The 14,135-nt window shown below is 39.7% G+C and overlaps 1 protein-coding gene across 1 annotated transcript in view; it reads left to right on the top strand.

Moving 5' to 3' along the window:
* Nucleotides 1-13,502, top strand: part of PLCH1 (phospholipase C eta 1) — an 83,641-nt gene extending 70,139 nt beyond the window's left edge. The window contains exons 16-24 of the mRNA XM_075033177.1: nucleotides 837-1,016; nucleotides 1,113-1,220; nucleotides 2,170-2,294; nucleotides 2,753-2,837; nucleotides 3,618-3,764; nucleotides 4,165-4,244; nucleotides 6,265-6,324; nucleotides 6,806-7,166; nucleotides 10,246-13,502. Coding sequence (XP_074889278.1) covers nucleotides 837-1,016; nucleotides 1,113-1,220; nucleotides 2,170-2,294; nucleotides 2,753-2,837; nucleotides 3,618-3,764; nucleotides 4,165-4,244; nucleotides 6,265-6,324; nucleotides 6,806-7,166; nucleotides 10,246-12,356 — 3,257 coding nt within the window. The 3' untranslated portion in view covers nucleotides 12,357-13,502. The remainder of the gene's footprint in view (nucleotides 1-836; nucleotides 1,017-1,112; nucleotides 1,221-2,169; nucleotides 2,295-2,752; nucleotides 2,838-3,617; nucleotides 3,765-4,164; nucleotides 4,245-6,264; nucleotides 6,325-6,805; nucleotides 7,167-10,245) is intronic.
* Nucleotides 13,503-14,135: the final 633 nt, after the last annotated feature.

Here is a 14,135-nt window from a genome sequence, read left to right as displayed (position 1 = left end):
AGAGACAGCTCAGCTTTTTCTGCAGGTCCAGGTGCAGTTAGGTGGTACTGCTGAACCCATCTGATGGCTCATGGTCCGCTGGAAAGGAGGGCCTGCTCATCAGAGCACAGTACTGCTGCTGCCTTTCATCTAGAACTTGTGCTTTCCTGACCCTAGCTGAAGAGATAGGCATGGTGGGGTGGTACAGTTGAGTTGGTTTAACTGCTCCCTTGAAGTTGGGTGCTCTCGCCTAGGAAAGTCTTCTGGTCAGTCTTTCTCCCAGAGGACTGATCAAAGGGGGTCTGCCTAACAGGATAAAAGCTCAGAGGGAAGACTTATGAACTGGAAAGGATTAGTTGGATTGTTTAGAGAAAGGATGAGTTTGCAGGAACTTGTAGGAGAGACGAGTGGGTTGAGTGCTGCTATTAATGTGTTACAAGCACGAGAGCGAAATCAGAGCCCTGCTGGGCACTTCTTTTCCCTGGCTGTAAGCTCTTCAGTAGGATAGTTTTGATCACGCTGCCATTAGTAGATTTCTCTATAGATTATTCGTAGCAGTCATGTCTGGGGTTCTGCAGGAGAAAAGGCCCTAGCAATTAGCTGGAACTCTCACTTGGCTTTCCTTTTAAGTCTGGAAACTTGAGGGTGGAACAAAAGACCCTCCTGGAAGGGGAAACTGGTGCCTTTCAGTTATGCGATGTACTTGATTTGCACATGACAAGACAACCTATCGTTGTAACTTTGGACTAAATCTCATGTTCCCCTTGATTAATACCAGTGTAACTGAGGTCTGAGTTCAGGCCTCCATCTCTTGGGATTGCTTTATGACTTGTTTATTGATTTAACAATACACACAGGATCAACAGGGAACGTGCTATCATTCAGTGAAACAAGAGCCCACCAAGCTGTGCAGCAGAAGGCCGAACAGTTTATGCTTTACAACCAGAAACAGCTTACAAGGGTCTATCCGTCAGCCTATCGGATTGACTCCAGCAATTTCAATCCTTTACCTTACTGGAATGTTGGTTGCCAGTTAGGTAGGTGTTGCAGGACAAACTTACTTCCCAGTTCTTGAGTATGTGCTAAGTAAATATTATCTTTATCAATGACAACTGAGTTTTCTTTTTCAACAGTGGCACTAAACTACCAGACTGAGGGACGTGTGATGCAATTAAATGAAGCAAAATTTAGGGTAAACGGCAACTGTGGTTATGTCCTCAAACCTCAGCAGATGTGCAAAGGTAATTTGCCACTATACACTTATTATTTTAAGTGTCAAGCCTTTCAGAAAGCATTTTCATAGTGAAGTTGTGAAGACACAAGAAAGGAAAGTAAGAACATATATAGAATCTTTCATATTTCCATACATTCATAACTCTTAGACTGTGTAAGTACTAGTATGCAATCTCTTGCTGTTATTATAGATATATTTTTGAGGCCTCCATCTTATTAATATGTGTTTAAAGAAAGAAGGGGTACTAGGATAGCCAACTGCAAGAAAGTAGGAAAAGATATGCAGTGGTCCAGGACCAAGTATCCAGGACTTGGTCCAGCTCTCAAGCAAGTCAGTGGAATTATTTTGTTCCCTTTAAAAGGATTTGGTTCAGTTCTCAAAATGCTGTTAGAACAGGAACCATGGTTTTCAGTGTTATGCAATGACAATCATTCCATGCTTTGAGGCTTTGGGATCTGATTGTGCCCCTATATTTCTAAGTAATTTTCTTAATGTGGCCATAAGAAGCAGTGGCATTGATTGAAAGGTACTTGAGAAATGGTAGAGGAAGTGTGGGTACTTGAAGCAGGCACTGCTGCTGCAGGAAGCAGCTTAACCCTAGCTGCTTGTTCTCATTAACATCTGGGCAGCTGTGCAAGAAACATAATCAGTGTGCTGATCTGGGTTATAACTATTGGTTTTTTTTGAAGCTACTACTTTACAGAAGAAAGGTTCTTTTGGTTTGGTTTGGTTTGGTTTGGTTTTTTCCCAAATGGTTCTTGCAAAACCCTACTACTAGAGGGGTCCTTTCAGTCTTGTAATCATATAAACAAGGGCTGCTCAGGTAAGAAAATGGCTGCTCCATACTCTGTTACTTGCTTATGACCGAGTTTTGGCTGTATGTACGCATCTGGGGGAGGCGATATTTATTCTGTGTGTCTTTTTCCTTATGCTTCTCATTCCTTGCCATCTTTTAGGCACATTCAATCCCTACGCTGCTGATCCACTTCCTGCCAGTCCTAAAAAGCAGCTTATTCTGAAAATCATCAGTGGACAGCAGCTACCTAAGCCTCCTGACTCAATGTTAGGAGACAGAGGAGAGGTAAGATACTCTGATACCAACAAATGCTTCCATGAGAGGTCCTGGAGTGACATGGCAGCATGTGACTCAAAGAACTTTCTCCTTTTTTAAATACACCAATAAATTTCAGATATTGTCAAGCTTTTGGTCAATAAATAATACATTTTCCCACAGAGTCTGTATCCTACACATGATGTTTAAGCACTGATTTGTTTTGTATTTTGAGGGTGACTTCATTTTTTTGAAAATTAGTCATAGCTGGCCATAGCTCTTGAGACTACAAACCATACATTGATTTACATCGATTTCTACTTCATGAAGCCATTTTCTATGATTGTACTCCTTGAAAATTCACATGAATCAAAGTTTTTTGAATTCTCATATGAATTTAAATTAACTCTCTGCATGAATTTTCTTAAAAATTGACCTTCACTTGTATCATTGGCTTGCTTTTAAAATACTTTGTTTTCAAAAAATAGATAATAGATCCCTTTGTTGAGGTGGAAATTATTGGGTTACCTGTTGACTGCTGTAAAGATCAGACCAGGGTGGTTGACGACAATGGTAAGATAATCTAGCTGATTTCCTCTTCTTAGAATAAAATATTAAGTAATTATAAATGATTCAGTATATGTTATTACTTTCTAAATTGCAAAGCTTCTTATCTAATGAAATCAAATGATTCTATTTTAACAAATTAATTCTGCTTTCTAGACAGAATTTCTGGTGTGGGGAGACAGACAAGCTAGAGGTGAAGGAAAAGAACTGTTTACCGCAGTATCTTTCTCCTAGATTGTTCTTAAATCTCCCTTATGCAGAAGTTCCAAATATATATATTTTTTTTAAATGTATATAAAATACACGTATAACTTTAAATGTAATGAAAACAAATCATGTCCTAGGCAATTTCACTGCCACCTCAGCCTTCATGGGAAGGAGATGAATAACAGAGTGGGATATCCTGTTGCAGGAGGAGAGGTGGCCATCAGTTCTCATAGGCAGTTGCAAAACCATGGGGAAAAAAAGGTAGTTCCTGTTTGTTTTGGTCTATCTTTAGCCTACTATAGTTCTGCAAAACAACAACTTGCCTTGGTATCCCTGCCAGCTGCGCAACCAGAACCGTTTTGTTTGTAAAAGCAGTCCAAGAGACAAATCTCTCACTTTTAATTACTTATGTAATGGAGATTGAGAGTGCCTAGATTGAGATGAGCAATAAGTAATGGGTTTTCATCTGTGTATTTGGTCTGCTTGTTTCTTATGCCTCTTGCTATGCATCATGAAAATTGAGGCTAGCGCTTGCTTATGGACTTGTTTTCCAAAATTTCTGTTCTGTTTGTTTTACAGGGTTTAATCCTGTTTGGGAGGAAACACTCACTTTTACCATCCACATGCCCGAAATAGCTTTGGTGCGATTTCTTGTTTGGGACCATGATCCTATTGGGCGAGACTTTGTTGGACAAAGAACTCTGGCCTTTAGCAGTCTTGTGCCTGGTTAGTCCTACTTGTTTTCCTTAACTTAGAAATCTAGCTGAAGAACAAACACCTTTGAACTTAAAGTTTAAGGTGAGGTTATCAGCATAAGATCTGTGTTTGTGTCTCTGAGACTTCATGTATGAGCTTGGACAATTACCCTGATATCTTAGAGTGGTATATTCACCATTACTTGAAGGAGTTTGGGTGTCTGTGCTTTTTGAAATTACTACTGGTGTCTTTTATATAACTTTGAGGTAATTTGTACTGGGGAGGCTTGTAAAACTTATGTTCTCACAGGTTTTCCTAAAGGCATAAGGTGGCTTCCTGTATATATTTAACTTTTATAGACAGTTATTGCCAGTTGTGCATAAAATGCAAACTGTTGAGTATTTGTGGTGTAATACTTTTGTTTTACTAGGTTATCGTCATGTGTATTTAGAAGGACTGACAGAAGCATCCATATTTGTTCATATAACCATTAATGAGATCTATGGAAAGGTAGGTATATCTGGAAAAATACATCTTCTATGACTTTTTTTTTCATTCTTCTAATAAGAATGGATTTAAACATACCACAGAACCTCACAGGATTTATCTGGTTTCTAAATGATTCTTACATCTTAGTTTTGTGGTGTTTTGTACACTGGATTAGCAGTGCCTAGCTTGCTCTGGCACTGATCAATAATAAAGTTTAAACAAATGATTCAGATCATGCAGCAGTGAAAAAGCACAATATCTGATTCTCTATTGCCCTCAACTTCATGTCTTCATTTATATTCGTATCTGTATAGGTATCTACATACACTGCTAAGCATCAGCATGTTCAAGGAAGCAAAACACAATTCCTTATTCATAGTGTTTTCTCTGAGGAGCACTGAGCCAGGACACCCATTCGCAGCACACCCATGTCCAGTAAAACACTTGGCTCTCTCCAGCTGAGATACCCCAGTAACAGCACAGACATGCTTCTGTCAGAGTGCTCAGGAAGCAGAGGGATGTAGCTTATGGCATGTGTGGGGTGGTTCCTTGCAGGTGATCAGCAAGGAAAGCATAACATACTGTTACTCTAGTCTTAGTGTGCATGTCCTTATGAATGTTCTTACTGTTAGCACCTAATAATTATCACATCTAGATACAGTAAGTACATTTCTTCAATATGTTTAAACTAATTTTATTTTAGAAGTAAATCTTGAGAACTGTAACTGCTCCAGAACATGGTATTTGACAAGCTATTTTTAGCAGCTAATTTAAGCTTTAAATCTTTTAGGTTTTAGTGCATACATTTTGTTTTTCTGCAAGTTTACTAATTTTAAAACATTTTTTTAAATGAAGGTATAAGCACAGTGCTTTTTCTCTGCATTTCTGCTTCAGCTGTCTTTGTGAGCCATTTACAAGACGTCATTGGAGATAACTAGCACAAAGAAATTAAGGCCATATTCAACAGGATGCTAAAATAAAATAACCCTTTGTAGCGATTTAAAAAAAGGCAAAACAAACCCACAAAACACCCCCACCTTTATGAAGGGTGTAGGTTGAAAAGAAGTTAGCCCTGTCTTTCTCCCTTCTGAGAGTGGACGCAGAGAATGTGATGTCAAATAAATATGTAAAACCACAGTTCTGCGAGCACCCAAGGAAAGCTCAGTGGAACAGAGATAGAAGATAACATAGACAAGGCCTAGGGGCCGAGATTTGGTATAGTCCAGATCCTCACTTAACTCCACTACCTTTGTCTTCACTGATCCCAGTAGATCACTGAATGATCTAATGATGGCTCTGTAAATCACTTAGATATCTATCTCACTCTCGACATCCTTGTCTCAGTGAAGAGACCAGAGTTTCAATGTACTCACCTGCTCTTGCCTCTGCAAGTGTTCCTCCCACCCGGGAGGACAGCAGCAAGGCAGCGGAGGGAACAGCACTGACCATACCAGACCCACACATGTTCTGTGCACAAAGAAAAGCTTTTAGTATTCAAGGTAGACTTTGTTACTCCTAAGTCAATGTAAAAAGAAAAGTAGTAGTAAACAGCTTGGAGTGCATCTGCAATGTATACCTAGATCTGTACGCATCTGGGTACATGTGTGAAATCACATACAGTTTTGGTGACAGTCTGTAGGGGAGCCTGTTTGGCTATTGCTCTTGGCTCATGTGCTCTTCAAAGAAGAAATATACTCAAGAAAAATAATAAAGAGTAGCTTCATAGGGAAGACAAGAGAAGAGGGGGGAAGACCCATTGAGACTTGATCTCTATTACTTAGTCTATTCATCTAATGCTTGCCTTAATGACGGGCTATATTAATGTTTCTAATGTATAAACAAAGGCTGAATGCACATTTGTATCCTTATAAGTGAGGATATCTGGACAAGTTTGAGAGAGACTGACATTAGACTAATAAATAGTTTTAAATTATTTACTGTAGAGGTGTTATATTTACAGCTGATGTACTATTACCTTATTTGCTTGTATCACAGTCTTGAAAACATTAGCCAAATGTATTTGCATTTTTTTGCCTTTCAGTGGAGCCCTTTAATCCTCAATCCCAGTTACACAATATTGCACTTTCTAGGAGCCACAAAGGTAGACTTCATTAGCATGCACTTTGCACTTACTGGGCACAGACTTTTCAAATGGTTCCTAATCGCATGATTTGCAACTACCAAACTTACATCATTCTTCATTCAGACTCTGAAACATTTGAATATTGCTTTGATGAAGCCCATGCATAAAACTCCAAGTTAATGTGTAGCCTGTCACTGCAGTACACTTCTTACAGTCTTGTCATCTCTGATTAGGAGACTTTGAGCAAACTTCTCTTGTAATTGTGGCAGGCTGCCATCCTAATGAGGAGAAATACAGACATGCATGAATTCATGGAGACCTATGCTGATGGTTCTTTGGTCAGAGTAGATGTGAATTGCTTGGTGTGAATTTTTGCTTTGCTGCATTTTTAACTTTGTCTTCATCATTCATAAATACTCTGAAAGCAGCCCTTTTCATTGTACTCATTATATAATAGTCTGAACTCACTTGAAACTGTGGTTATTCTTTTTCCTTTCAGAATAAGCAGCTGATAGGACTCAGAGGGTTGTTTAACAAGAACCCTAAGCATAATTCTGCTGAAACCAGCGGGCACTATGTACGGAAGCGATCTCTTGGTGATCGAATTCTTCGGCGCACAGCCAGTGCACCAGCAAAAGGTAGAAAGAAAAGTAAGATGGGTTTTCTGGAAGCTACTGAAATTAAAGACAGTGCATCTGAACCAGTAGACTTGAAAGACAGAGAAGGAGTTGTAAGGCGTACAAGCCGGAGTTTGCAAGCACGTCCTGCGTCTATGCCCGTGGACAAATATCTCCTTGCAGGACTGCCATGCCCAGAAGATGAAACTGCCCAAGATGCCCAAGGAAAAGAAAATGCATCTGGTAAGATGCTTCCAAAATGACTTTTGATGTAGTAAGTTGAAATAGCCCATTAAAAGACTCAGTTCTGCAGTCCCTATGCAAGTAGTTTTATTCAACTGAAGTAAGAGTTACTGGGCAAAATGATGTATGCTTAAAATTGTAGTATTTTAACAGCTCCTTAAACTCTTTGATAAGTGAAACCCTGGAAAGCTGTCTACTCTCCAAACTAGGCAAATGAATTACAATAATTTCTGGAAGTGCTCTTAAAAGGATACTTGCCAAATTTCATAATTTAAGAACCAACCTTCAATTACGCTTCATCAATTTCTGGTTTGCTACTGTCCCTTTACTTACAGAAACAGAGCTTCTGGCATGGTGGGTTTTCTGTCCCCATTTTCAAGGAGGAAGAAGAGCATGCAGGATATGGTTTTGGAAATAGTGTGTGTAAAGACTAATGCAGCCTTTCAAATAGATGTAAAAGGGGTAAAAGTAGGTCAAACTTTGTATCCAACAGTCTTGATATTCTCCTTTTAACCTAGGTTACTTAATTTGATTAATTTGGATGGAAAGCATGTGTTAGGATAAAATCTTGCTCTTGTATTATTGATACACAATACAATTTTGTTCTTGAAACAGCTTTTTTTTCTAAGTGTATTCAGCAATAATAGTCCTGGTTTTGAAATCCCGTTTTCCCATGACTACAGCAAAGTTAGTGTGTTTGACCTACCTAATATTTGATTTACTGGAATAGTTAAAGAAGTCTAGGAAGCTTTGAATACAATGGCTGTAATTCATTAGACCTGCTGTCTTGACCCTGAGCTTGTCCCTAGTCTAGGGCATCTATACTGCTTTTTGGGGCCAGTTTTTTGTTTTGTTTTGTTTTATTTGGGAGGACCATGTGCACTCATGGCTCCTCCCCATGAGGCTGTAGGGCTAGCCAGATCCTCAGCTTCTGGTCAGTTCTGACAGCACAGCATTTCTGCAGTTAGCCCCACAAGGGCTCTTCCTTGGCTGGCGCAGGACAGCCAGAAGCACCGTTTGTCTTCCTTGGCAAGATGCAGAGAACGCACTGAAAACTTCTCTTGGCTGGGGAGTAGTGGGGGGTGTGTGACAGAAATGCTGCTCTGCTCTGAATATTTACAGCTATGGAGCAGTGGCTTCCAGCAGCTGCAGGAGCCACCCTAAAATAGGAGAACTTGCTGGGCACAGATAAGAACATGTTGTTAAGCCACCTTTGCTCTACTTGCCCATATTAGTGGCTTTGAAGGAACAGATAACGTGCACATCATCTTGTAAAAGAAGTTACTTAGGAGAAACAGCAAGCAAAATTAAACCCATTCTTTTTCTACTACCCTGAGAAGAAACTGTAGATAGGAAAAAGGATATTCCTAGTAAAGGAAGTTAACTCTGAAATGCTGTATTTTAAATTGAAAGATCCTCTTGATAAGCCTGGGAAGATTATACAGCTCAGCCATTCTTTGCAACAGATGTAATAATTTCTTTGATATTTCTTCCTAAAGATGCTACAAAGACACAAAATTCTTTTAGAAGAAACTCCCACGCTTTTCGGACATCACAGGTATTCACTTATAGCAAAGTAACCTTTGTGGAAAACACAGGCCTTGGTGAGATGACCTAAAAAGCTGTCACAGGGAATGAATCTTGCCCTGTCTAACTATCAGAAGACTAGATCCTGTCCATTAGAGTCTCTGTAAGGCTCGCTCTGTAACCCCTATGGAGTAGGACTGCCCACCTTAGACATAAAGAAATGAGACATGAAGAAGATGACATTCCAGAGAGTCCTCTCCTGTCCTCGAGGGACCTTTTCCCTTCTGTGTGCTGCAGGGCCATCCATGGCTCAGTGGTGGACATGGAGAAAAGCAACCTGGGGCCTTTTTTTTGTGGAAGCACTTACCTTGAATCATGGTGAGAAAAGGTACAACAGAGCCTTGTACACATACAGTAATAGGCTGGGGTATTCACAGGAAGTAAATTCAGCCCAAATATTTCATACTGGGAGGTGGCTTAACCCTCGGGGAAGTACTAGTCAGATGAAGTGTTCATTATTGCTGGATGCCATGAAGAATGGAAAGGGCTGGCCATCCAACAGAGATCTTTATTGCTAAAATACTATGGCTGAATGTATCTCTACTGCCTCAGTTGGAATTACGCCAATTACGCTGTCCATTTTCTCCTCTGTTCTTTATAGAAAAAAAAATCTACAAATCAAAGATCTTCCATCCTTATCTAGGAGCACTGGAAAGCTTGGGGAACTTTTCAGAGTTTGGAGATCAGCATTTAATGGCATGTTCATTAGAAATACTTCTTACTCCATCAAGGGTATTTAGTCACTGTTAATGAATGATCAGGGCTTCTCTTGTTTCTTCTTAGGGTACCTGATTTCTAGCATGTGTTAGAAACAGTATATATTATGCCAAGCTTAATTCTATAGTCCTTGCTTAATTAGAAGTGAGTCATAGAGCTCGGATTTGGCATATAAAAACAAGTAAGAAGATTTGGTGGAGAAAATATCTAATGCATATTTTTCAAGGAATTCAAAATCTTGCTCTCATGAATGCAGTATGCTGGTAGAAGATCAAAAATGAAATCCTTAAATTGTAACACTTTACAATTACATGTATAAAAGAGTCTGGAGTCCATCTACTTGACGCTTTTTACTCAGCTCTTTTAAGCATGCATCTTGTTTCAAAGTATTATGTTTTTTAACAGAGCTGTTTTGTTCTGTCTTTATTGCCATGCTTCTTTATAGTACAAATCTGAATAGGAACACAGCTGAAGGTAATACCATGTGCAAGCTATGATATGGTACCTCATTAACATTATTTGCAACAAATATTACATCACGTGCTTGATGTAATAGACATTCAAAGGAAATTTCAATGAAGTGCCTGCAGTTGTATTTTTCCATTTACTCATATCACTCAGATAATTTGTACTAAACCTGCACAACCCCATAATTAAGTTCTGTCACAACTGTACCTGATTTTGCGTTCTCCATTTGTCTGTCTAAGGACAAAATAGTTGTTAATAAACAGTTCACAATACTGTATGCAACTAACGTGTTTCTTATTTAATTTAGCCAACAGTGATGACAATACAAATGAGAAGGAAACAAACTTGAAAGAATCTGTCTTTCCATCTTCTGAGAAAACAGCAAATACTTCAAATTTGGCATCTCAATTTAAGGAGAATGACCAGAAGGAGACTACAGTTGACTCTTTAGTACCACCTCTACAGGAGCAACCTGAAAATTTAGTTTTTGCAAGTGGTGTAGCTGAAACAAATCACCTCATAGACTATCAGGAAAATAATCTTTCTGATGGAACTGTCCCTCTAATGCAGGACTCTGATTTTGAACTTTCTGCAGAAAAAACACATGACAAAAACTGTGCAGACAATAAAAAGGAAGATGACACAAAAGGATCTAAGGAGGAGAAAATAACTCTTGTGGGGACTTCCCTTTCTCAAAAAGTAGAGATGGAAAATCACAAATATGACATCAAGAAAAGCACTGCAGCATCTCTTTCTTTGACAGGTATTTCTTCTACCATTTGCTCTGATGCTCCTGATTTGCACTCCACTTTAACCATGCAGGACAGTGACATTTCTCGCCTTATAGATGAAGTTTCTTTAGCAAATGAGAGCGAGATGGATAGCGCCGTCTCGGCTCTGATCGGACAGTTTGATGTCACAGATGACCAAACTAATCTTACTGTGGTCTCCAACCTCCATGGCACTAGCAGCCAGACCTTCAGTATGATAGCTACACATCCACACATGCTTACTACGGATCTTAACAGTCCCTGTAAGCACAACTTTACTACCACAAAATCCACCAAATCCCCTTTATTCTCAACTCCAGATACTACCATGTTCTCCAGCCCTGAGACGGCAGAGTATTCTGTGTACACAATTATCCATGAGGCAACTCTTACACCAGCTTTTGAATGTAAGACCCACAGTGAATTAGTTTGCAAGAAAAAGTTAAATAGTACAGAAACTAACTTGCCTGGCTTTCCTTGTCCTTCACCTCTCTCTTTGCTAAATGCAAATCCCAAAAGCAAATGTGGAACAAAATCTGGAACAAGCTGGGAAGCCCCTGAGTCTGCCAGTTCTTTTGCTTCCAATAGCCTCATCTTTGAGGAGACACTTGTTGACCCCCTCGCTGGTGAAAATTCAGAAAGCAGCAGTCTTGTAGAAGTACATGGGGATTCTCAAGATCTCTTGGTAACTGCATGTGAGTACAAAAGGGAAGACATGAGCCAGTTGGCTTCCCCTTTGAAATTGAGGCAAAAGCAGGACACTGGGCATGGTGGTGAGAGGACCTCTGGGAACAGCGCAACTGTTGAGCTCTGTGCTGCTGCGCTGGACTGCTCAGATAACTTCAGGACTGCAGGGAGTCAGCTCCCTTTTCCAATGTGTGAAAATGTTGGCTTTTTGTATCATCATCATTCAGATAAGCAGAAAACTGTAATGTGTGCCTCTGAGAGATCCCAGCTCAACATACACTCACCGGTGCTCAAAAATGCTTTGGCTTTCCCACCTCATTCAGCCGTCAAGCAGACTAGCCCTTGCAAATCCAAGAGTCTTGGTGACTTGACATCAGAGGATATTTCCTGCAATTTTGAAAGTAAGTATCAATACATAAGTAGGAGCTTTATCTCATCAGGCATGAGAGACAAGAAACTTGCTGCTATGAAGAATATGAGACCACATTCTACAGATGCCCTGACAGAACAACTGAGGAAGCTGGTGTCCCTGGACCAGGAGGACAGCCGTGAAATGCTGTACTCCAGGCAGATTGATGAAGACTGCCCAAAGGCACTGGTCAGAAAACTCTCATCCAGAAGCCAGAGCAGAGTGCGAAATATAGCCAGCCGTGCCAAGGAGAGGCAGGAGGCTGCCAGCAAGCAAAAATCTTCTAACACAGGTAGCGTAGCGGGCGTCGTCCTTCGGAACAAGCCTTCAGCATCGCCTCACGTTATCAACAGGCATTCAACGGGTTCATACATAGCCAGGTACTTGAATGGCTTCCCTGGGGAGGACATGGAGGGACGAGGAATACCAGAGGGTGCGTGCGCTGCTTTGCACTATGGCTGTAGCGACCAGTTGTACACACGCGATTCTGTTCTGCAGCTGGAACCCAGTAGTGATGATAAGCCTGAAATTTATTTCCTGCTGAGACTGTAGATTGTATAAATGTACATCTTCAGTGTTTACAAACTATTTCATTGAAATGAAGGATTTTTAGCAAGACATACTGTTTTGAGGGTTTAAATTATTTAGAAATGCAATTTCATGCTAGTGATTCACTCATGATTTAATGTGCTCTTTCCTGTCAAAGCTTATGTAAATAGAAACCATGCTCCATCCTTATGTATGTATTACTTTGATTTAGAAATTATAAAGTGAGGTAGTCTGGGGACTATTTGCATGCATATTTGTAGCATTTTGTATTTGTAATGTATGTCATTTTTAAGTCGAGCACATCTGCGCTCAAAAGCCTAACATTGCAATGAATGCAATAGTATTCTGTTTTCCTGATGTCCTATCCTACTGTTTGGAAAAACATTTTTAGTGATCACTTTTGGCCTTTTGTGCAAATTCTACTAAGACTAGTGCTTTCTGTTATTGGTAATGTCCTTGGGATTAGACTGCTGAACTAGGACTCATGCTGCCCAACAAGCAGCAGTCTCAGAATGGGACCCTTCATTAGCACCACTGTTTTTGCTCCGTCCTGTACTTACTTGTTAATTTTACATGTTTCCATGTATAAACTATGATTCTACAGCAAACAGTTTGTAGAATTAGGGTTAGTCCAAATTTGTAAGTAATATGTAGGTTTGTCTTCTGCCTGCTCTATGAAGTATAATGACAGTTGTCTTCCTTTTTGGTCACCGTGTTGAATGATCATTTCAGGACAGAGTGGAATGTGGGAGTACTTCTGCATTTATGAATGGAAAACACTTAATTTCTGCATATTTTGTTATGTATTTTTGCTATTGGTTGTGTGTGTAGCTTCAGTACAGTAGCAGATCTGTTTTCTGTATATTTGTAATTTTATTGCTAATTTGTTGGCAGTCAGTGGAATATTTAAAGCTGACATGGTAGAGTATTTTGACTGTCCATCTTCATCTTTTTCTATGAATTCTGAAAGTGAATTGAGTGAGTAATCTCAAACACCTGAAGCTTCCCTGTAGGGAACAACATAGCTTTATTTTGGTTTTAAGATATTCTTTGCCTTCGCTATAAGTTTTTTCTTGTATGTAAAAGATGTACCTTTTACCTCTTTCTTTTGTAATGCAGAGTATTATTATTCTTGAAAACATCATTAAAATAGATTTGTAAGCACTTGGTTACATGGTTACTGAAACTGTAGCGAATACAATTATGCTTAAACTAACACTAGTTAGGGATTCCAGACCATCTGTCTTGCCATGAGCTTGCAATAAGGTTTCAGAAAGGGAAAAAATTCTGTCATTTCACATGGTGGTAATGGTTCTTAGCTAGAAATCTGCAGCTGAGCTCTTTCACTTTTCTGGTTAGGAAGCCATGTTTTTTGAGTATGTCTAACTGCCTGCATATTCTCATTTTGTTCCATTAAGAGTCTAACATGCAACTGGCTGTTGTTTTGATCACTTGGGAGAGAACAGTGTATTTTCTAAGTAAAAAGCATTTTTCCATGGAGGAAGAGAACCAGATACTGGATTAATCCCTTAAGCTTTGAACCTGAATTTCTATCTCGGTACTTGTGATACAACTGGGAGGTGTGATTGAAGCTATTTCTAACTTTAGGGAAGTTCAGAAGCTCTGTGACTTGGAGTGTCAGAACTTGGGCCAGTACTTTCAGAGAGGTGGTTTCAACTTGCCTGTAGCTTGTCTGCTGTGGTAGTTTAGAGACCGTTTCCAAGTGAAAGAGTAGATGTGTGCAGGCTGTGATCTGCTCTGCTGAATGCTGTGTGCCACAGA

Source organism: Buteo buteo, chromosome 7 (genome assembly GCF_964188355.1).
Source record: "Buteo buteo chromosome 7, bButBut1.hap1.1, whole genome shotgun sequence".
Classification (NCBI taxonomy): Eukaryota; Metazoa; Chordata; class Aves; order Accipitriformes; family Accipitridae; genus Buteo; species Buteo buteo.
The sequence above is the reverse complement of the archived record's forward strand: the minus strand, read 5'-3'. Positions and strand labels throughout refer to the sequence as shown.